General features: G+C 43.8%; 1 protein-coding gene across 3 annotated transcripts in view; it reads right to left on the bottom strand.

Annotated features, from left to right (window-relative positions):
* Positions 1-25,224, bottom strand: part of JAZF1 (JAZF zinc finger 1) — a 334,740-nt gene that overhangs the window by 144,671 nt on the left and 164,845 nt on the right. For all 3 annotated transcript variants that reach the window (XM_059728891.1, XM_059728890.1, XM_059728889.1), the window contains exon 2: positions 17,358-17,430. In XM_059728891.1, the coding sequence (XP_059584874.1) occupies positions 17,358-17,430 (73 nt within the window). The remainder of the gene's footprint in view (positions 1-17,357; positions 17,431-25,224) is intronic.

The following is a 25,224-nucleotide window of genomic DNA, read 5'->3' as shown; positions in this document are numbered from 1 at the left end:
CAACAAATTTACAAGAATAGACAGTGGTACAGTCAGGAAAAACAGAAAACCTAAGATCCATACATGAACTCTTACCACTAGACATAACTCCCTACCCACAGAATTTGTATGTATTGTCACATATAAAACAAGGCACAGTATCCACCATAAACTTAAAGCCTTATTTATTTTTCTATTCTAAGTCTCATTATTAATAGCTTTTCATGTGACTTTCATAAAAACAACATGGAAATCCCTTGGGACCTTAGAACTTTGAAATGTTCACTAAGAAGAACTTAGAACTTTTAACTTCAACACAAAATGCATTGGCAAATACACATGTTCCTAGATACTGTTTAGCATGTAAAAACAGCTGAACTTTATGACACTTTCTCACACCCCTTCTACAGGTTATTACACTGTTTCCATCAAGGCAAGACACTCATACTGTAGTGCTTGTATAGGTCTAGGAATAACTAGGTGTGGAAAGCAGTTACATGATTACTAGGATTTCCAGTATCCGGGTTTTAATTCCATTTCAGCAGTGATTTGTTTGGGCATTTCATTTATAATGGAAAGTTATGGAAGCAGTTTTAAGACTCTGAAATTCTTTTAACTGTTTGGTTACTTTATTAGTTGTTAGACCCTGTTTTGTTCTGGTGTCTCAAGTCACAGATTAGCTACACATTAGTCTCAGATAAATGATACATTGCTCATTAAAAAGGATGCAAAAAGTATTTTTAAATAAAAACTTCAACATTATCATGCTTACTTTAGGTTCTCATACTAATGGACTAATGAAAAGCTCTGTCATCTGTTTCTGATAGCAACTGGTCAAAAACTAAACAGGTAAATCTTAACTCACACAAGCCAAAAGTCAATTCTGTGTAGTCATATTGTATAATGATAATTTTGTGCAGATCTCTAATATTTATACACCACAATGATTTTTTTAATGTGCACAAACTAGAAAACATACAAAATTAGTCAAAAACCATATGATCATTTATTTTTATTACCAGCAAAACACAGAGACCTTAGCCAGGACTGTGGCCCCATTGTCTTATCTGAAGCACACAAAGAGTAAAGAATCATTCATGCTTTCAACACTTAGCAATCTAGTTTAGGCAAGACTCTATTTAGATATATAATAATAAGTCAAATATGTCCAGAACAAGATGTTTCTTATTTGGCTAATATTTTTCACAGTATGGGTTCAATAATTTGATATAGGTTATAACTCTGAGACGTCAGAGGAAAAAGCATCATCTAGTGCACTTGATCAGTATAGCTGGATACTATTCTTAGGGTATGGACTAACATTCATATGAAGTACTTTGAATCCCAGAGTACTTTACCCCCATGTAGGTCTTCCCCTACAAAACAATTGTGATGGCATGCAGTGGCACTGCTCTCCAGCCACAGGAGCTGGAAAGCAGCAATCCCTCCATGATTCTTGGCCCCGAGAGTTTCCCAAGGACAGACAGGCATGCAGAAGAGTGCTTGCTGGCAGTCTGTCCCACTCTTTCCCCTCACTCCAACCCCTGTGTACATGTGCTCATTGGGGTAGGGAAAGAAGAGTACTGTGGGATGCCAGAGCACCACTGGAATGCGCAAACGTTTCAGGAAACAATTAAAAAATGAAGCACTTCGAAGATGTTCTTTTTTTCTTAAACAAGAGAAACTTTTCTGCTTCTCTGTTGTGTATATAGCCTACTGTGGGATACAGCTTTGAAATGGAAGTCTTACCACAATATAGCAGCTTGCTGCTTCTTTCTCACATATTTTAAACCCATTCTCTTTTTTGTTTCTTGTATTTAGTACTTTAAAAATACCTACATGCTGGTTGTTTAAGAAAGAAAAATAGGAATTTTACTGGAAGACTTTTTTGCTTGACTGCTCTTGTTTTCTGTTATTTGTTTGACACTTAAGAGTTCACATACTTCAAATTGATGCTACGTTTGGTCCTTTTTAAAGGAAAAAGTCTATACCTATGCAGAAAAGGAATATAACACTTATTCCCCGTTCCCCTTCCAAGGTCCCAAATGGAGTCAGAATGGACACAGGTGCTTTTAGCTACTTCTACTTTTAGGCCTAGAATCTATGCTGAAGCACTGATCAGCTCATCCCAGCAAAGAGTATGGGCCATCCAAAAGCCTGTTACAGTTTCCCAATTAAGTCCCAGGCTCCACAACTGCCTTGACAACTTGAGTTTTGCCTGGCTGATGCTTTATCCAGTATGTGGTATAAAGACCATTTTCATAGCCACTCACTTTTCACCATGTTACCCATCTCTGTGTATTCTTCCACTGGCTCCCCTTTTCCATGGCATCAAACACAAGCTTTTTCCTTCTTCACTTTCAAAGGCCTTCACAGTTAATCACCCAACCTGTCATCTCTCATTTAGTATTGAGGTCATCACTCACCCACAGTCATCTCATGACACCAGCCTCCAATGTCTACTTGTTAGATTCTTTATAAGGTACCATCATGCTATTTCCCCCATGCTGCCCCTCATACTTGGAAAAAGTTTGTTATAAATATCTGCAAAGCTATCTACCTCATTCTCCTTCAAATCCCTTATTAAAACTCTCTTTTGCTACAACATCTTCTGAATCCTTTATACTTTCGTATTTGCTATGATTACCACTTATCTTACTGGCCAATACTATCTCATTGCTTCCTTGTACCTCTCCACCTATCTACTGGCTTTGAGAGCAAGCCCTCTGGGTATGGATCAGCTTTTTTGCTTTGTGTTGGCATACCTCTGAGGCCAACAGAATTCAGATCCATGCGTAAGGATCCTCAGAGCTATGGTAATACAAGAAAAATAATTAGATTCTTCAGATACATGGCACAGGCTAGATCAGCTACTAGCTGGTGCGATAAATAATACAGTATATTTGATATATATTCTATAACAACATGAATATATACTTGCATAAACATTAATATTTTATAAATTGGTATTATTTGTTATATTATGTAGCAGATGATCTAACCTTTGCTATCTAGCTACAGTGCCTAAGTGTCAAGGTGGAGGCAGCTGGAGACTCGCACAGTCTTTCCTCAGTCCCAGTACATCCTTTTCCTTAGGCTGGAAAACAAGGGAAAGAGCCAGGTCTATCCCTTCTAGAAAGGCATGTATAATTTACACTTTTGTGCCACATGAGCAGCCCAAAGACAGCAGCCTAGACAAAATCTGCCTCATATACAAAATATCTGAATAACAATTAAAGGATATTCCCTACCCAATTATAAAAATTAACTCAACATTATGGTTGAAATGAATACTTTGTAACACTTCTATGGGGATGGCAGACAGGAAAGAGAAGCAAACATAGATAGTTTACTCCTGCAAGCCCAGTTCACTAGCAGCCAACTATATTCTGAACTCAATGCATGTGCGTGATCTCCTATATCAGAGGTTTTCAATTTTTCAGTCTCAAGGCATCCTTTAGAAAATGTCAGCTCTTACCTTTCAGTCATTTTTTGACTTCAGAAAACATCATGGTTGCCAGCGACTCAGAAAGACCACAGCAGGTCACTGTTTTAGACATGATGGATTCCTATTTGAACTCTCTGCTTATCTTGTGAATCATGTTTGCACACATAAGAGACCACTGAAAGGATCTCAAGGCACCACAGAGTGCTGCGGCATCCTAGTTGAGAATCACTGTTGTATATTCCTAACTGGGAACTGTCAGCATGTGCAAATAGAAAAAAAAAAAAGATATCTAGTAAAGCACAAGAAAAATGTGCTCACATTCAGGCACCATAAATTTTGCTAAATTTTAAGTTAATTGTACTAAATAGCACAAATGTGTTGACAGACAAACCAGAAAGAACTCCCTTCATGCAGAATTTTTAGTTACCCACTGCTATCAAAAATATAAACTATATCATATTTCAGATTAAAAATAACAGCCATCTTTCATTGGATTGCCTGAGTCCCAAGAGAGCTCAATCTTTAGCCCTGGCTGTAGACAGTTCTAATATGTGGCTGGCAAAAGAAGCTTTACTAAAATGGGGAGCATCGGTTTCTTTAGAAAGGATTTGTTTATCCCTTTTCATTCCTACTAAATGTGAAAAACTAGTTTTGTGCAAAACCAGTACTCTTTGCTTTATATAATGCATAAACTTTGGATTACTATGCAAAAGGAAAAGAAAAATCAGGCCATAATCAATGAGTATTACATGTGCTGACCTGATTTGCCTCAACATAGAAGGGATCGCAAACTCACAAATCTGCAAATCATTAAAATAGAGCTACGTATCTTAAAAACAAAACAAAACCCCAAACCCAAAAAAATTAATAGAAAGGAACATTCACAGAAAATTATCTTTACAGTTTGGAATTTTCCCTGATGAATGGGCCCTTTAGAAGCAACAACAGTACACTGAAGCTCAACTATAAAAATGTGTTTTCAGGACTGGAGGCAAAGATAGGAGAAAAAATATATTTTCAACAAATGGGAAAGTAAGAAGCAAAAATTAAGTGACCTACACAAGGTTTTGTAAGAAGTGTGTAAAGAAGAGCTGGGAACTGAAACTCAATCTCTTGAGTCCCAAACCAGTGCTGTAGACACTAGGTCTGTGCAAATAGGAAGTATTTGATTTGGAATCAGATTTGGCCAATTCAGAGGACAGTGATTTGATTTAGATCACTGTCCTGAATCGATTCAGCCAAATCAACTTTAGAAGATTCGGTGCTGATTCGGAGGGGTTCAATGATTCAGATTGGCTGGGAAGAGGCAGGCACAGCTGGGCAGCTGCAGGATCTCTTGCGGCTCCTCCAGCTGTGCTTGCTTATCCCCAGGTGGGGGAAGCTGTGGGAGAAGCACCCATGGCTGCCCTGCCTAGCCCCAGCCTAGTTCCAGCACTTAAAAAAAAAAGTCCCATACTCACTGGCTACAGAAGCAGTGATTGGGGCCTCTGGGCGCTTATGGCAGAGGTCCTCCCCTTCCCCCACGGGGCAGTGGGGGGCATCAGGGATGGCTCCCCCTGCTTGGTACCCACATGGAAGCTGCCCCATGGCGTGGGTGCAGCGTGGTTCAGCAGGGCACTGTGTGCTACCTGGGAGCTGGGGCCACTGGGGCTGAGCACTGCCAGGCCCCTACTGACACGTGGAGTGGCCTCAGCTCCCAGATAGTGTGAGGCACCCTGCTGAGCCACGCTGCACCTGTGCGATGCAACAGCTGCTGTGTAGATGCCAGGTGGGGGGGCGGTCCCTGCTGCCCCCCACTGCCCCATGCTGTGCAAGGGGCTCTGCCATGAGCACCCAGAGACCTCAATCATTGCTCCTGCAGCTGGTGACTGTGGAGCTTTAAAAAAGAAAGGCCCTGCACTCACCGGCTGCTGCAGTGGTGACTAGAGCATCTGGGGACTCATAGCAGACCCCCCCCACACAGCACGGGGCATTGGGGATCGCCCCCCTCCCCGCCTGGCACCCACATGGCAGCTGCCCAATGGCGCAGGTGCAGCTCGGCTCGGTTGGGCACCATGCACTGCATGGAAGCTGGGGCCGCTGAGGCTGAGCGCTGCCAGGCTTCAGCTGATAGCTGGAGCTGCCCCAGACCCCAAACAATGTGCAGCGCCCTGCCAAGCCATGCTGCACCCGCACCGTGGGGCAGCTGCCACATGGGTGCCAAGTGGGAGGAGAGCAATCCCTGCTGTGTGGGGGGGCTCTGCCACCAGCCCTCAGAGGTGGTGAGTATGGGGCTTTGTTTTTTGTTTGTTTTTTTTAAGTGCAGGGAGGCCGGGCCAGGCGGGGGATAGATCTGGGCAGGGCAGCAATGGGGGCTTCTCCTCCAGTTCCTCTGGCTGTGCCTACCTCTGCCCCAGCGGGGGAGCCACAAAGGCTTGCCTAGCCAGCATGGGTGTGGGGGGTGTGATGTGGGCGCAACTTGCTCCAGGTGGCAGCAGGGCATAGCCCCTGCTCCCAGCGCTGCTGCACCCGCATCAGCATTGGGAGTGGGGGTTCTGCCCTGTCACCACTTGCCAGCCAGTGCAGAGGAGTGCAGGATGCGGGAGGAGGAGTGCGGGATGCGGGCGCGGCAGTGGTGGGAGTGGGGGCTATGCCCTGCTGTCACTTGCCCCGTTCTGCCTGGAGTGAGCCATGCCTGCATCCCTCCCCCCACCCCAGCTGTGCAGCTTGTCCCAGCCCCAGCCCCAATCCCTCCCTCCCCCATGCTCCTTCCCTCCCTCCTTCCCCAACCACAAAAGACTTACCAGCTGGAGGCAGCTGTCAGCTGCCTGTTTAGTCTATGGCCGAATCGCCGAATCTTTTCCGAATCAATTTGGAGGCTTCAAATCGATTCAGAGCTTTTACTCAGTCTCCTGTTTTGATTTGGATTCGAAGATTCGGTCCCTGAAAAAGGCCAAATCTCCTCTGAATCGAATCAGCGACCAAAGCTTTGCACAGCCCTAATAGACACAAGACTGTGCTTGGTGTATCATATGGACAAAGATAAAGGCAAAATGAAAATAATGATAATGATAAGTATCACTGAGAGAGAGGAAGGTGTCTGGAACAGATTTATTTTATGATCTGAATGTCTGCTAATTATACTGCATACATATATTTCTGAGAAGTAACATGAATAAATATTTCTCACTCAAGATCTTAACTTTAAAGGACTGAGACATGTGGATATATTCTGCTTTCCAATGTTCTGTCCATTTAAAAAAAATACATGATGAAAACTAGTACACAATCTCTCATTCATTCTAAAATGAACTTCATCATACTAGTTGCACTTCACTATATCTTATAATTTTGGTATAAGATTTGGTGATGTCCTCCAAAATACTTATTTACCTTTTTTGATCTTTACTCTAGACACACATTTTATAAATCCTGGGAACGTTAAATTTTGCTTAGCTTAAAGACTGATTTAAAAAAGAGAGACAGAGAAACAAAGCTAGCTGCATAAATCCTTCCAAACCAAAAGGCATTCCCCTTGCCCTAAATAAAATTAATTTCTGCACATCTTGTTTGAATTACTATCTGAAGTTTGTCTTGTTCCATCTCCAGAACAAGTCAGATGGCAGAGTGTAAGGATATGACTACATGAATAAAAACATATGATCAACTTGGTCACCACAAACATAAAAATACGATGAGACAGAAAAATATTGTCTGTCAAGTGACATGTTACTTTGATCCATCTGTTTCTGTATTCTGTCACTGATATTCAATCCAGAAGCTACTGGAAGCATCTGCATACATCATTTCTTCAATGCAATGTGATTAAATATTCTGAGAGAATCACTGTACCTTTACAGAAGCATGGTTTTTAGCATATGTTATAGAATGAAAAGTTAATTTTAAGATAAAGGGCAAGGGCAATTTAAATTGTATTGAAATTTAACGTCTGGGAGAGCAAGTAAAAATACATCAGATTCTTCTATTGAGATTCTCTCACACACAAATGAAGGATTTGAATTGGATTCATGCAGAGAAAATGTCTTCCCATTCTTTCTCTTATGAAGCAGAACAATAGATGCATCATTGAAGGAAAGAGCATTTTTTGAAGGAAATAAGGCAGGGAAACATTTTAATGGGTTTAAAAATCTCTGAAATACAAAAGTTAGTCATTTTGCTTTTTCATTTGTAAAGACAAATTTGTAAGTTTAAATTGAAATTTCAAGTTGAACCAGTTTTAGAAAAGGATATACTTTTAAATTTTATTACGACTGAAAAAAACTAAAATGTATCTGCTGCTCTTTCAAACCCTGCCCTGATTAGGCAGCAGATGAATCTTATCTTCAGCCTATCATATCACAGGTGAGGTCTTAGCCATTAAACTATGGGATGTTCTGGCACAAGTTACTCACTACTACTCCTGCTGGGGTTGTTTTACTGCATATAAAATACCTGAATAATCATTGAGATCAAAAGTGAGAAAGAAAACTACCCTCCATGCCAGACAGTAAGAGACTCGCCTAAAAGATGACACCCTTTCTAGAAAATAATAATTAATATAAAGTAAGTCTCAACAAGACAGACTGAAAGCATCCCACCTTAGAACTGCCCATACCTTAGTGGTTAAGACATACTCTGTGCATTGGGAGTTGAGGGTTCATTTGCCATCAGGGTTGCCAACATCTTGCATGAATGCTGTCCCCCAGACCTACTAGAGGAAAGACCCCATCACCTTTGTAAATTTACCTGAAATTTACCATGAAAATGAAGTGTAGGAAACCATGGTTAATGCAAATGATGGCAAATTATTTAGTAGTGACCAATTATTAAGAATTGAAAAATGGGGGAGGGTAAGGAGTCGAAGATGTCCATTGGCAGGAAATTGAAAGAACAGAGAATTAAACAGTGGTAAATTATCCCATAGGTGAATTCAATAGAGTTTACTGTATTTCATATCAAATGAAATGCTTCATTTTGCAGAAAATGAATTATCTCTGATTTTTCATTTTGGTGAGGAAAACATGATTTCAAACTTGGTTTAGCCCAAACTGATAATGATTTTTATTAAAGCAGGCAGCCATATAATTGATACTAAATCTAAAGGATTAACTAGAACATCCACTGCAGTTCCTGCTTCACACATCAAAAGCCACAATGTTGGCTACAAATGTCCAACTCGGGATCCTTAAAATTCTAGTTTATTAGGCGGATTGAAACACTGTAATCATAAACCTTGGGGCTGGTCTCCACAAACACACACATGCACACACATACATACACACAGTAGCAGGTTACAGAGTCAGGTATACCTATCCTACAGGTTCTGGAGTCTGTCGTTGAGGCTTCTTTCAGCGTGGTGTTATCTTCCAGAAGGGGGTCACCGGCTGGTCCTTCTGGCTGGACAGGTCTGGTCAAGTTGGAGATCAAGAGGGCGCCACTGAGGGTCACTTTTCACTGCTTTTTATCTGTCCTTGGCAGACTTTGGTGACTCCCCAGTTTTCAGGTTTGCCCAATCCAGGGGTCATTGACCCTCGTGGGACTTCCCCCCCCCTCGGTGGCTACTGGACGGCATCTGTCAGCCCCAGGGGTTGTCCGCATGTACGTGCAGGTTTGGGAGTCCGTTGATGAATTTAGAATAGGGCTCTGGGAGTGGTCGATCTGGAGATATTCAGCCCAAAAGTTGGTCCCCGGTGTTGATTAACTCAGGCCTGGGCTTCTAGCCCTTGATCGGTGAAGTTTAGAGATTTCCCAGTTGTTACATTGTCTTCTATTGAGTTCTTCCATTGGCTGATCTGCAGCTTCCCAGGTGTTAATTGCTGTCTGCTGCTACTGTGTTACACATTCAATCACGTTACACATTCAATCACTGATTCACTCGCTCTTTCAGAGGCCAGCCTGATACAGGGAAGGGCAGTTTGGTTCCTGCCCTTGTTAACATTGTTACAATGTATAATTTATTTATGAAACTAAACACATTCAGTTGAAAGTTGAAAGGTGAGGAGTATAAAATATAAGCTACAAATGCCATGGCACACAAATAGATAAAAATACCAAAATACAAGGGGAGATACAAAATGCACACACAAATTTTAAAACATAATTCCTTATCTTAAAGTGAAAGAGAGAGGAAGGAAGAAAAGGTAGAAAAAGAGAAACATATCCAAAGAGGGGAGAACAAATGCAGGCAAGAGGAAAAGGGGGCTTTCTGCTACAACAATACCCCCTATAAATAAACTACGAATGACTCAAAGGGCCTCAAAAACTAGTGTGTCACAGGATGAGAACAGGAGAAACCAAAGTTGCTACCAATGCCTCACTGCAGAGAATTCATTAGGTACATGTTCTCAGATGATTCTAGGAAGTGGACCGTTCCCTAAGGTATGGGGTTAAGGCAAAACAAAACAAAGAAAAAAAACAGCTAATGCCTTTCTGATCTGCAGGAAAATTTCATCCTGACCCCAAATCTGACCCTGAGCCTGTCATCAGGGAAGTTTCTCAATAGCATTTGGAATACTTGCTTACTAAGCCCAATCTCTTCTATTATACTATACTTGTAATGAATTTATCCAGCTCTGTTTTCATACAATTTATTTAGGTTCCCTGACTCCATTACCTTGTTCAGAAGGCAAGGACTCAGAGGTGTAACTGGCCAGTACTGCACCCTGGGAATCTCCATCTTTGTCTCCCTTCTCCCCACCCTGTCCCTGCAGTGGCTGCAGCATTGGCTCCAGCAGTGGGGTCAGCAGAGCAGAGGCAGTGGTATGCAGTGCTGGAGTGCCGACAGGAGGCTTTCTATTGCTGGGGAAGATATTTTCTGCCACGTACACTGGCGCTGAGCAGCTAAAAAATCCCACCAGTTCTCAGGGTCAAAAAAAACGTGACTTCCAGCATCAGAAACTACATTTCCCAGAATGCACCTCACTCACACTTGTGTGCCACTACTGCTGCTCTTTTGTCTTCAGTAGCATAACATGGGGTGGACAAACAGGGCACCAGCCCTGGGTTCTGATTTAGGAGGTGTGCCAGAACAGCAATCCCCTTCCCCCCTCCCCCCACACCTCCACTGCCCACATCTACAAGCAGCAGCAGCAGCCTCACACCACTGCTGTCTCAGCAAGCAGCTGGCTGCACAGATCCTGCTTTGCTGCTGTAGCAGCAGTAACCAGTGCAGTTAGACCATGCATGGGAACAGGTAAGACTCCTAGCTCACCCTGCACTCCACCCCCTGCTCTCAGCACCCACTCCCCCTCTGGTGCTCTGTGGCACTTCTTCCCACTCTCTCCAGCAGGGTTTTCCCCGTGTGCAGACCCTGCTAGTTCCACCACTGGCTCTTCCTCCCTGATGGTTGAACTGGCTGCAGGAAGGTGCAGGGGAGGGGAGGAACAGGGGACAGGGACAGGTGGGTAAGGTGCCCCCGCCCCGGTTCTGGCACCCTCCCCTTAGGCAGTATTCTGGGCTTGTTCCCCATTCATCCACCCATCCTTATGCTACTACCAGGACTTCAGTGCTCTAATTGCTAGATATCATCTAATTTCCTGTTTCAATTTATGCATGACCAATCCATACCAATTTGATCTTGTACAAAAATCATCTTTTAACTTGAATAGTTCTCCATGCTCCATTAAGTATATTTATAAATAAGTTATAACATACCCTTTCCACTTTGGTTTTGCTAGGCTAAACAAGTCAAGCCCTTTAGAGGGTATGGGCACATGAATAAGTTACTGTGAGGCAAAGGTAGGCTGAAGTATTGGATCAGCTGCTCATCAGCACATGCCCGTGTGCACACTCTTACCCTGCAGTAAATGCATGTGAGCTCATGGGAGCTTACCTCAGTGAAAAAAAGTGAAGCTGCCAGAAGCTGGCTTTCATTTACCACAGGATAAGAACGTGCACACAGGCAGTTAACCTGGGGAAGCAGATGCAGGATAAATCTTTGTTTCGGAGTAACTTGTTCACATGCTCCTATCCTTAATCTCCTTGCATAAAACAGATTTTCTATTCCCATAGTTACCCTAGTAGTGCTTCTCTACATCTTTTCAATTGAAATTCATCTTCTTTTGAACACAGGTGATTAAAATTACACTCAATATTTTAAATGAAGTACCGATACCTGGGTGCAATGGTATTAATATCCTATCTAGTAAGTGTTTTATCTACGCATTCTAGAATTTTATTAGCCTTTTTTACAGCTGTATTACATTGGTAGATCACAGGATAATCATGAGCCACCAATACACTTACATCCCACTCTCCCTCCATTGCCTCTAGTCTCCAGCTTATGATAAAAGTCTTGGTATTAGCCCTTGAGTCCATGAATATGTGACTTGATACTATTAAATCTCATGCCATTTCTATTACTTTAATCAACATGAATATTTAATTCTTCCTGTATGATAATCTAGTCCTCCTCAGCATCACTAATACCTATGAAATTTACAAATTTCGTATATGGTTCTTGCATCAAAATTGAAAATGAAAATCAAGCTGCATCTGAGCTCATGAACATATTAAATCAGGCTGTGCACATAGTCAGATACTGCTGAGCATAACATTTGATGTAGTAGGCTGTTGCCTATGAAAGCTTATGCCTCTCAGACATTAGCATCTAAAGCAGATTTCTGACTCCGGGTACTGTAGAGCCCTAGGGTACCTTAAGATCCTTTCAAGGGATACTTGGGGTAGTACATAATGTTAGCACTGTCAGGTGTACAAACATGATTAATAAAATAAAGAGATTTCAAACAGGAATCTATAGTGTTAGATACATTCTGAGCTGTTGCGTACTTTCTAAGTTCTTTGAAACAGAAGAATTACTCTATTTTTTTTCTGTAGTCAAAAAACAAGTGAAAACTAAGAGCTGGCATTTTCCAAGGGGAGCCTTGAGTTTAACAAGGGGTGCCTTGAGTCTGATGAGGTTGAGAACCACTGCTTTAAAGTGTGACACTGCCCTGCCTTCTGCCTTACTACTGCACTCTGTGACAAGATGAACTATTGTCCGCTTTGTAAATGGGCAGACATGTGGCCTAGATTCAGCTTCCATGAAGACAGCAGAAGTCATGATATTGTTTTTCAACAAGTTCATTGTCAAACGCCATACACAATCTTGGGTAGACTCAAGAATTGAACTCATATTCTTTATAAGTCCAGCAGTGGCCTAACAAGCAAAATTGGTGCCCAAGTGAAACCCTGTGGAAGGGGGGCAGGCACACAGTTCCAAGAGTGGTGGGGAGGGGGCCTTGGTTCAGAGAGCAGGTGGGGAGGAGGACATGTAGGATCTGAGAATGGAGGTAGAGGGGAACAGCAGTCTTAGCCATGCTGAAAACTCCAAAACACCCCCAAATGAGCTGCTGCTGCTACCACACACTCTGCCTGCTTCAGCTGTTGTTCTAAAGCAGCGGCAGCAGCAACTGGGGGCTGTTCTGGAGTTCCTGGTGTGGCTATACGGCCAGGGTACAGACTCTGCAGCGGTATTTGGTGTCCAGGATGGATGCCCCTCTCGCTCCAGTACCAAAACTATTACACCAGTACTAAAACTTCCCTCTCATTTCAGCATCAACTTACTCTTCACAAAAACATCCTTTCATAGATTTCATAGACATTAGGGCTAGAAGGGACCTCGTAGGATCATCAGGTCCAGCTACCTGCCCAAGGGGCAGGAAGTCAGCTGGGATCAAAGGATCCCAGCAAGATAGGCATCCAAATGTTTCTTGAAAGTGTCCAGAGTAGGTGCTTGCACCACCTCTGTGGGCAGTCTATTCCAGGCCTTGGTGGCTTGGACAGTGAAGAAGTTTTTCCTTATGTCCAGTCTAAAACGGTCTTGCAGGAGTTTATGACCATTGGTCTTTATCTTTCCTTGGGGTGCTCTGGTGAACAAGCGTTCCCCCAAATACTGATGCTCACCTCTTATGTACTTAGAGGCTGCCATCAAGTCACCCCTGAGCCTATGCTTCTCCAGGCTAAAAAGTCCCATGGCTCTCAGCCTCTCTTCATAAGGCCTTTAATAAAAAAAATGTTATATGAAAAAAAAGAGCGTTCAGTACATTCAGCACGTGAAAAGTATGGTAGCCACAGATTAGGCCACTGAAATCATCTTTTCTGCCCATAGAACAGTTACTGCAGTGGTTCTTAACCTTTTCATGCTTGAATCTCTCCTCCATAACTTTGGTGAATTAAGCAACACTCCATTTAAAAAAAACAACCTATTTATTATGGCACTTACCTGCTTGAACTGTGGCAAATCTGATTTAGAGGCAAAACTAGCAAACATATCTGAAAGGTATTAAAGTGACATAGCTTGGATAAGGGACAGAGGAAAAAACACACTGTACAGTAGCTGCAAATATATCTTCAAGTGAAGCCTCCTGTTTTAACTCCTGGGTTTAGCATGGTCAAAAGATATAGCCTACTGCTGAGAAAATAGAATTTACAGTTTCTTTGGAACTGGCGTACACTATCATGCATCATCATTATGACAGAGCATGAGGGGGTATAATCTTTGCTAAACTGCCACTGTAAATTATACATACAAAAATTGTTACAATAATTTTGAAGGAAGTTTCAGTGTGTTTGAAGTGTTGAAGTCACAGTTTGGAAGCTCTAGTGTAAATACCTATGCTTACTGAGCTACTTGTTTACTGTTTAACCATTCTACACTGAGAATTGATTGCCAGAAAAAATGTCTTAACTTGTATCATGGAGAAAAAATCCCCAGTGATGAAGAACAGTCATGAGCGCAGGCAACCAAATATAAATGCATGGCCTGTTTAGACTAAAACAAATAATTTTTTCAAGTTTCATCAGGAATGGAACATAGTAAGTTTACAAGAAAGATAAAGGTCAATTGCCTAGAATTACAATGTCAGTAACATTGTGTGGGTTTAATACTTTGCTATGAAAACACCTAAAACAATCACAAATAGTGTTGTCTCTAAATACAAAGCAGTTATAGCATGCAAGTATCATATAAATATGGATCATATAACACTGACTTACTATTCTTTAAAAAAAGTTTCAAAACAGCACAAAATCCTGTGGTGTTGGCCATTATGTTTTTAAACAAGTTATTAATAGTACTAGAACCAAAATCTGTGGACTAGAGAAAAAGATATGAACTTATCCCAAGTAATGCTTACTATCAAATATATTTCTTCATGAATAGACATTTCAGGGTTTTTCCCATTCAAAGGAATTGTTAAATAGACAATAATTTAGGTCCAGAAACCTTCACAATGTTTTTCAAGCCCAGTACATCAAGCTGTACTATAAATATAGCAGGGTTAAGAACCATCTTTATTCAAGTCCCAGACCAACAGTCTCAGGGACATAAATGAGTGTCATATCATGTAGATTACTGCTACTAATCTTCACATCCAAATGAAATAAGACACAGAGATGTCTTAAGCTTCTCTTATTAATGGGCACAAAGAAAGTTCTCTAAGGAGTACCAGATGTTGTAGCTCAGCACCATAACCAAATATCCCTGAAGTATTATTTGAATGGTATGAGGGCTGCCGATGTACATTTCTGTGGAGTTTGCAGTCTACTACTTCTATACTTAGAACATGGGTGAAGATTTAGTGTGCATGCTTCAGCAGTACTGAATTTTGGATTGTAAGAGGAAAGGGCAATGCAAACAGGAAACAACCACCAATCCTGTTAAATTACATTAAGAACAACATTTATTTAAGTCTTGTCTGTGTTGGGATGTGCTGCAATTCAGTCAGCCACTTATGCAAACGCTTAATGTGGACAGCATAAGTCAGTATCAAATGCAATTTATAGTGGAAAAGCTTATTCTAGTTTCAAGAAATGAAAAGCTCTACCAGTCCTGACTGTAGCTTTGCCTGTCTACATTAGGGTTATTTACCCAGGAAGCTGCATCTATATATGCTTACTGGTAGCTGAAACAGTATTATATCTCTAGCAAAGATCAAGGCCAGATCTTCATATGATTATAATTTGGAGGCCGTTTTAGAATTTAAGGGAGCATAAAATAACATATCATCAATATTCTTAAGAAGATATTCTCATGGATGGGGGATGGAGATGGTGAGAATCTGTTTCAAGGTGAAATATATTGAAACTTGTGGTATCTCTCCCTTCCAGTCTTCACCTTTGCTGCCACTTCAGCGTTTCAGCAATGAAGGAAAACACCAAACAAGACAACCCAAATTTTGGCCACAGCGCACAAGCCCTAGTCACTATATAACTGGACAACCAGTACAGAAAATAACCCGCATACCAATTACTTTGCCCTTATTTTTTCTTGCCAGCACAGATTCAGACATACTCATTTTACAATACAGTTTTGACAATCCCATAGCATTAAGAGTTCTTATTTCCATAAGAATGTATGGCCCACACAGAATGTATTGAATATACAAATCTGCAGAGGAAGATTGATTTAAAGTCTGGAGCTCACAGCAAGAACCACCAGTCTAAGTTCTGTTCCACTTGGCAACCATAAAAAGCATGGGTTTTAAAAAACACATTAGTATCTGTTGTTTGATATTTAACAGTATATAACATGCTTACTAGGCATACAAAACCAAACTGAAAAGGGCACTGACATATTTAAATCTAGCCATCTTTAAAATTTTAAAAGAAATTAAAAGTCGTTTTCAATATTTCATCTGATCCTGAAAACCCACAGTATTTTCTGTGTTTTTACAAGAATCTGTATTTTTATTTGCTAGGTAAACTACCAACAGAAGGAAACTGATGAAGCATATCAAGAAAACAAGGAAACTGACTACAATCCAAGAATTCATTTTTTCAACAAAAGGTTAAAAACAAACAAACAGAAATTAGTATTAAAGGGACACAACAAATTTCACATCATGCTTTAAAAAAAGAAAGGAGTGGTACTTTCTCCAGGATGTACTTGTCACATGGAAAATCACACGAGTGCCAGCAGTTATTGAGCACATGGGGCACATATATATGGAGTATGCTGATTTCCCTGAAAAAGTTTTTTTTTTTTAGGGAGAGGTATGCTTCATGCATAATGTTTATGAAGGCTAAAAGATGGCTTTGCCAAAAGCCCTAAGAAAGCAGCTTGCTTGTGTATCATCACGTCTGTTCCTCACTCCCAATATGGTCCATGATTTTTCCCTATTCCCAGGGCAGAAATAATTTTCTGTCCTAACTTTTTGCAATTGCTCAGATGAGTTGTCTGGCACTGACCAAGGAGGAGAAATTGGCTTCATCTGCTCCCCACTTGTGCTCTGCCTACCTGAATGGGCTAAAAAGAGATAGCAGCCTCACAGAGGGTGCTTTTCACTATACAGTACAGCAATCCAAGATTTAAACAGCACTTCAACTCCTCTGCGCTGGCACATAACTTTTTAGATAAATTTTACATATATTATGTATAAAATTATATTTTTTTTATTTAAAAAAGCTTTGCCCATATGAAACCTGTGTGTGTTTGTGCGTGTGTGCGTGCGTTGGTTTCATTTGGGCAAAGCTTTAAAAAACAAACAAACAAACAAATGATTACTGTAAATTTTCAAACCCTCTGGCATAGTATTTTAGCCTCCAGCCAATGAAGTACCACTTTAAAACTTCACTGTTTAAATGCCAAGAATGGAAAAAGATTACATAAGTAAATGCACCCCTCATTCAGGTGGCAAAGCCAGAAGGTAAAAATTAGTGAAAAAAATATTATGTTAAGACTAAAACTTAAACAAAACAAAAAAAAGTCATATTCATATGGCCAGTGCCCAGATATGCATTGATAATGATTAGACATCCAGTAAAGCTATTATAGTCACAAGTCACAAAATATTTGCACAAAGTAGCATCTATTGTGCAAAATCTATCGATTTTAAATATAGAATCGTATGTAGGTACCTTATTCTAGCATTAGATAAGATGCATTTATGCTGATGACACATATAAACTACAAAACATGGCCAGTCATATTTCCATCTGGAAAAATGCTTACCTGTTAATATAGCTTAGGGCAACGTAAGTTGGTTGCTGTAGTTCTTGTTTCTCTAAAACGCGTGGGTCTGTATCTGTTTAAAAAAAAATGTAATTAGTAGTTTGCTACATACCCTGAAATATATGAATTATATACTGCAAAATAACATGTCTGAAGAAGAGAAAAAGTAAAATAAACTTTTCAGAATTAATTCAGCGCAGCACAATAAATAAATATGATTAAAAAAAAGTTTTTTAACTTTTTCACTTTTTTTGCATCAACATAATTTCCAGTTGTAACATGAACTCTAACAATTCCCTTCAAAAGTAATGGTTTTCACTGCTTTATGTTACATGTTGGGATCATTTCTGTGGTTTACACTGTAAAAATGAAATCAAGTCAAAGATATTAAAAAAGTATACCTATTTCTAAATTTGATCAAGAAAAAAGGCATTTAGAAAAGATCAGTTTTCAAGATTGCTATTACTCATCTCACCTGTTGAGGTTCACCACCTATTTTTTCTGCATACCCATTTTGATTTTTCCCCTCCTCTAACATTTTTTATTTTCTGAAATGCTCCATCAGAAATTCTCATAAAATTACGCATGAAGTAAAATGCCCACCTGACATAGGATGCCCTTTTGAAGCACAAAAGCTACCATTAGCAGATTTTATCTAAAATCAGCTTTGCAGTTCAAATAAAAGTTCACTTTTAAGTATTATTCTTACCATCATTGTTCAGTTCCCCACTTCTTCCCTCCCTTCGTCCCTCCCAGTCCAAGGAAGGCAATGTTGTGATGACAGGAGTCCTGCATGGGACTTGCTATCTTAGCTGCTCTAGTCCTGCTGCCAGGGTGACTCCGGAGTTGTGCACCTAGAGAGGCTGGCCAGTGGCACTCCAATACTTTCCCCACTCCCCTCTGATCTGATCCCTGGGCAAAGTCCATGGGTGCCAGGTAACTGAGTTTCATGGTGCAGGCAGCCACTGTACTGACCCCTCAAAGTAACCCCCACTCCTGTCATCAGAACCCCACCCTGGGCCCAGACCACTCCTCAACCCTGACTCCTGAAAGCAAAGCAAACCCCACCCCCAGCGCTTCTTGGAGTACTCAAAGTAGAACGGCGCTGGAAAGCTCAGGGTGGCGCACAGCAGGACCCCTTTTTAAGCAGCCAGGATCTGGGGAACCTCTCCTGAGGTCAGGTCATGGGCTCAGCAGCACGTCAAGAGTAGTGCCAATTGTGAACTCATCTGAGGGTGTCAGATCATCATAGTGGAGCCACAGGTAGCACTCAAGTTGGATTCTCATGTTGAATGGCAACCCAGGCTTCCCCAGAGCACGGTGCATCATCAAAGCAGAGAGCCCCTCTCCAGCTCTTGAGCACCCCCTGGGGGACCATGTTCAGCAGCAGGAGCACACTATCTTGGCTGGCATTCTCCTGGGAGTAGTGATAAAGCTCATCCCTCCAGGCCCAGCCAACTCTCTCCAGGGAAATGTTGGGAGTGAAGTACTCCTGATGGGGAACAGTGCTGAAATACCTCTCCTGTAAGTGAAGGACAGAAATGGGGGGCAGCGTAAAAGCTTCACCATCCTGGCTGAGTCCCACCAGGGCAATGACAGGAACTAAGTGATGCTTCTGTAGGGACACAGTACTGAAATGCCTCTCCTGAAGGATGGGGGAAGGAGGTACTTTAAGACTTCTGCCAGCATTCCCTGGAGTGGCCAGTTCCTACCTGCTCCATGTCCAAGACACCTTCCCTTATACTTCATTTTTTCAGCAAAAGTTGTAATTTTGCACAAAAGCTCTGTGTCTTCCCTGTTTAATTGCAGGGACACCCTGTGTGAGGGAGGATGGAGTGGGGAGGATGTGATGCCAGCTCAAGGCCAGGGGGCACAAGGGATGTCTATAGAAGGCACTGACAAAGGAAAGAGGAGATGCTGCAGCCCTTAGTCACTGCCTCTGAGCTCTGGGCACAGCTGACTCCTGGAGCTGCAGGACTGGCACAAGGAGATATCTGAGATGTGGATGGGGGGGGGACATGGTCAGGCTGGGGGATGCCTATACCCGGGCTGCTGAGGTGCAGGGACAGGGGGTCATGATAGCCACCCATGCTTCTGCAGAGCTGGTAGAGATACAGCAGAGATGGAATTTATGGTCAGGGTCCTGGACCACTTTGCATCTACTTATGACAGCCCTGAGCACCACAAGCGCTCCCTCCTACAGAGCCTGTAGCCCTCCTGGCCGGAAGTGGCGAGAGGCTGCAAACCAGCCCCCATGGCATGCCATGCCCCACTGCAGGGACTCTTCTCTGGAGTGACAGGAATAGGGGTCCTACAGGAGGGATGCCTGGATAACAGCAGCGGGAGAATGCTCTCCACTGTGCACTGCCTGGGAGCTACCGGAGTGGGTGGGGGACTCGGGACAGGAGGAGTGGTGCAAGGGAGCTGGTGACCCATAGTTTGGGGAAGCAGAAAGGGCCCAAGCAGGACCCACCGTGGTGGGCGAGGGAGGTGGGACCGGGGTGCCTGGATGTGACAGGCCCCCACCCAACTTAGTTTAGCATCGCAATCCAGGTGGCCAGCACTAGGCAGCAGGAGAGAGCACCACCGGTTGGTCTGGGGCTCAGAGACCACGTGCCTAAAATAGGTCCTGAGGCCAAGGCAAGCAGAAGATGCATCCAGGCACAGAAAATGGAGCTGGATGCTCTTTCCATTGCCGGAAGCTTCCTCTGGTGGTTCCTCTGAGGGCTGGCATGCCCGGGGAAGCAGTGTGTGTTCTGCGGTGGAGGCGGCTGGGAAAAGCCTGGACACACTCCTGGCAACTGGCCAGAGGCCAGCTGCGCTCCATGGGACCAAAATACTGGGTGAACACAGAAGGGCTCCTTTATCCATGAAGCCCAGAGGGCCAGATCAAATGTCAGCCCACCCAACACCATCAATGAGCAGTTCAGCACAGACACAAGCCCTCTCGACACCTCAGACCAAGGCCGCATGGAAACCTGCAGGTCAGGTGGGGCTGGCAGAGGGCACCCTAGGGGGCACTGTGGGCACTAGATGAGGGTGCATGTGACTCCCTCCATGCCTCCCCCCAGTGAACCCACATGCCCCACTTGGAGCATCTGCAAACTCAGAGCACGCTGATGGTGGACTGATGGAACTGCAGGCCCCATACAAGTGCGGCGGGGAGCACCACGAGGCAGTGGCATACTTGGCCCAGTGCCTGGATGAGAGAAACAGAACAGAAAACTGGCTCACAGGAAGAGAATTGAGCCTGAAGGCAGGTGAGCGAAGGGTGCACCAGGCACCCAATCAACCCATGCTCAGAGGTGAACTGCTCAGCGTGGGAGCAATGTTGTCTTGCCCACCACCCAGTCTGAGCTATTTAGGTTAAGTTTTTGGTTGTGTTGGTATTTACGGAATCTACAGAACAGTGGTGGGAACCCTATAGCATCCCTTCTTGCCAGGCCCCATCATACGAGAAGAAGCTCCACCATCACAGAATCATAGAAAATTAGGATTGGAAGAGACCTGAGGAGGTCATCTAGTTCAACCCCTTGCTCAAAGCAGGACCATCCCTAACTAGATCATCCCAGCCAAAGCTTCATCTAGCCAGGTCTTAAAAACCTCCAAGGATGGAGAATCCACAACTCTCTGGGTAACCTGTTCCAGTGTTTTACTACCCTCCTAGTGAGAAAGTACTTGCTAATACCTAATCTAAACTTCCCTTGCTGGAAGGACCCTGGACAGCGGGAGGAGTTTCAGGCCCAGTTGTATAGTGCACTGGAGCAAGTCCCTACTGCTGATGACATCTCCATCCAGGCACACTGGGAGCAACTCAAGTCCATTGTCTAAGATGCCTGTGCCAACATTATTGGGTTCGCATCGTGAAGGAACCAGGACTTGTTTGACACCAGTGACACTCAGATTCATGATTTCCTTGAGTGGAAGTGTGCAGCCTCCATCACCTCGCAAAGCCATCCACAAACTCAGTGAAAGATGGCAGTGTACCACCAGCTGAAGGCTGAGGTCTAGCAACGCATCTGTGACATGAAGAACAACTGGTGGGTGAAGGCGTACATGATCCAGGGCTGACAAGCATGACATGTGTAACTTTTTCCAGGCTACCAAGACAATCTCCCTCTGATCACAGGATGGCTCCCGGCTCCTCAAGGACGTCTGCGTTGGAAGAAGCATTTTGAACTCCTCCATAAACGGGAGTCCACCATATCAGAGGAGACCCTCCAAGCCATCCCACAATGTCCCGTGGTGGATTCCCTTGGTGATCCACCAACCGTCGGAGAGCAAAAGCGGGACATCGAACAGATGAAAACCAACAAAGCCTGCAGGCCAGATGGTATACCCACAGAGGTCTACCATGCTGGTGGCTTCCAGCTCACATCATGACTCCACCAGCTTATCATCTGCCTTTGGGACAAAGAAGACATCCCCAGGGATCTCAAGAATGTGACCATCATAACCATCTACAAATCTTACTATGGGAACTATAGGGCCTTGGATGCCCGCTGAAGTTTCTCACCATGCTGAGACTCCTGCATAACAATATGACTGCCACTGTCCTGAGTGGAAGATCTGCAACCAAAGCCTTCCGCATCTGGACTGGGGCCAAACAAGGTTGTGTGATTGCCCCCACCCTGTTCACCATCTACCTGACCGTCATCTTCCACCTTATCCGAGATGATGTACCATCTGGTGTCATTATCCAGTATCAACTGGGCGGGAAGATTTTCAATCTTGGGCGATTCCAGGCAAAAACAAAACTCACCACCAAGGACACATCCATGACCTTTAGTTTGCGGATGATTGCTGCATGATGGCTCACTCTGCACAGGATATGCAAGCAACCCTAGATCTCTTCAATGCTTCATATAAGAGACTTGGCCTGTCCTTGAGCATTGTCAAGATCAAGGTTCTCCACCAACTCCCCCCAGGCCAGCTGAACATCCCTTGCACTATCTACCTAGACGGGGAGGCTCTGGAGTATGTGGAGCACTTTCCATATCTCGGCAGCCACCTCTCTCAACAGGCTGCCATCGATGAAGAAGTCCAGCACCGGGTCAACTGCACCAGTGCAGCCTTCTTCAAGCTGCGACAATGTATCTTTGAAAACGGAGACCTTCGGAAGTTGACAAAGGTTCTGGTTTATAAGGCTGTCGTGCTGACCACTCTCCTCTACTGTAGTGAAGCCTGGACCATCTACCAATGCCACGTTAAGACCCTTGAAAGCTTTCACCAGTGGTGTTTGTGTCAAATCCTGGGGATCAAATGGGAGGACCGCCAGACCAGAGCGAGCGTCCTCCATGAAGTTGCATCCACCAGCATCAAAGCTTTGCTCTTGAGAAATCAACTCCGATGGATGGGGCACTGCATCTGGATGTCTGAGAACTGCCTCCCTCACCAGATTCTCTTCTCCCACCTCTCCATTGGCCAATGCTCAAAAGGGCAGCCAAAGGAAACAGTACAAAGACATGCTCAACGTTGCCCTCAAGCACAGAGACATTAACAGCTGGGAGAAGCAAGCTGCTGACCATTCAGCATGGCACCACCTAATCCACCAAGGCGCGTACCACTTCAAGACCCAATGACTCAATATTGAGGCAGAACAGCGGCAGTGGAGGAAGGAGAAGGAGACCAACCCAGGGCTGTGAATGCCACTTCCTCAGACAAACAACATGCCCCCATTGCCAAAGAATGTGTGCATCCAGAATCAGGCTCCTCGGTCATGTGAGGACGCATCAAGCCTGACAGATGTCATCCTTGATTTTGAGGGACAGCTGCCACCACCGACCCTCCTATTGAGAAAGTTCTTCCTAATACCGAAGCAAACTTCCCTTGCTGCAACTCGAGACCATTGCTCCTTGTTCTGTCATCTGCCACCACTGAGAAGGCTACCTCTATCCTCTTTGGAACCACCCTTCAGGTAGTTGAAAGCTGCTATTAAATCCCTTCTCAGTCTTCTCTTCTCTAGACTAAAAAGCCCAGTTCCCCCAGACTCTCCTCAGAAGTCATGTGCTCCAGCCCCTGAATTATTTTCGTTGCCCACCACTGGACTTTCTCCAATTTGTCCATATCCTTTCTGTAGTGGGGGGCCCAAAACTGGACACAGTAGTCCAGATGCCACAACCAGTGCTGAAGAGTGGGGAATAATCACTTCCCTTGACTTGCAGCCCAGTATACCATTAGTCTTCTTGGCATCAAAGGCACACTGTTGGCCTTCACTGTAACACCCAAGTCCCTTTTTGCAGAGCTTCTGCCCAGACAGTCAGCTCCCAGCCTGTATCAGTGCATGGGATTGTTTCATTCCAAGTGCAGGACTTTGCACTTATCCTTATTGAACCTCATGAGATTTCTTTTGGCCCAATCCTCCAATTTGTCTAGGTCACTCTGAATCCTAGCCCTACCCTCCAGCATATCTACTACTCCCTCAGCTTCATGGCATCTGCAAACTTGCTGAAAGTGCACTCTGTGCCATCTTCCAGGTCACCGATGAAGATATTGAACAAAACTAGCCCCAGGACTGACCCCTGTGGCACTCCACTTGATACAAGCTGCCAACTAAACATGGAGCCATTGATTACTACCCTCTGCGCTCAATGCTCTAGCCAGTTTCTTATCCACCTTACAGTCTATTCATCCAGCCCATACTTCCTTAGCTTGCCTGTAAGAACGTTGTGGGAGGACATATCAAAAGCCTTGCTAAAATCAAGGTATATCCCATCCACTGATCTCCGCACATCCATACAGCCAGACACCTCATCACAGAAGGAAATCAGGTTGGTCAGACATGACTTGCCCTTGGTGAATCCATACTGATTGTTCCTAACCATCTCCTTCTCTTCCAAGAGTTTAGAAATGGATTTCTTGAGGATCTGCTCCATTATTTTTCCAAGGACTGAGGCGAGGCTGAAAGTCTGTGATTCTCTGGATCCTCTTTTTCCCCTTTCTTAAATATGGGCACCATCTTTGCTCTTTTCCAATCATCCAGGACCTCCTGATCTCCATGAGTTTTCAAAGATGATGGCCAGCTGCTCTGAAATCACATCAGCCAAGCACCCTCGGGTGCATCCTGTCCAGCCCCATGGACTTGTATATGTCCAGCTTTTCTAAATAGTCCCTAACCTGTTCTTTTGCCAGTGTTGGCTGCTCTCCTCTTCCCCTAAGTGTTCTGCCAGGCACAGTAGTCTGGGAGCTGACCTTGCAAGTGAAGACTGAGATGAAAAGACATTGGGTATTTTGGCCTTTTCTTCATCCTCTGTCACTAGGTTGCCTCCCCCATTCACTACGGGAAACACACTTTCCATGCTTTTCCACTTTTTACTGACATAATTGTAGAAACCTTTCTTGTTACCCTTCACATCTCTTGCTAGCTGTAACTCCAATTACACTTTGGCCTTCCTGATTTCATCCCTGCATGCCCGAGCAATACTCTTATACTCCCTCCCTAGTTGTTCATCTAAATTTCCACTTCTTATAAGCTTCCTTTTTGTGATTTGGTTTACTGAAGAGTTCCCTAAGCCAAGTTGGTCTTCTGCCACACTTGCTAATCTTCCTGCACATAAGGATGATTTGTTCCTCCACTCTCAGTAAGGCTTCTTTAAAGTACAGTCAGCTCTCATGGATTCCTTTCCCCGTCAGACTGGCTTCCCAGGAGATCCTGCCCAGGAGTTCCCCGAGTGAGTCGAAGTCTGCTTTTCTGAGGTCCAGGGTCCTTAACCTGCTGCTCTTCATTCTTCCTTTCCTCAGGATCTTCAACTCAATCATCTCTTGATCACTGCTGCCCAAGTTGCCATCTACTAGTACAGCGGGGGCAAAATACAGCCCACGGGCCGGATCTGGCCCGCGAGGCCATTTTATCTGCCCTGTGGGGCCC

Source organism: Alligator mississippiensis, chromosome 5, assembly GCF_030867095.1.
Source record: "Alligator mississippiensis isolate rAllMis1 chromosome 5, rAllMis1, whole genome shotgun sequence".
Lineage (NCBI taxonomy): Eukaryota > Metazoa > Chordata > Crocodylia > Alligatoridae > Alligator > Alligator mississippiensis.
Note: the sequence above shows the minus strand (reverse complement) of the source record. Positions and strands in the feature narration are given on the sequence as shown.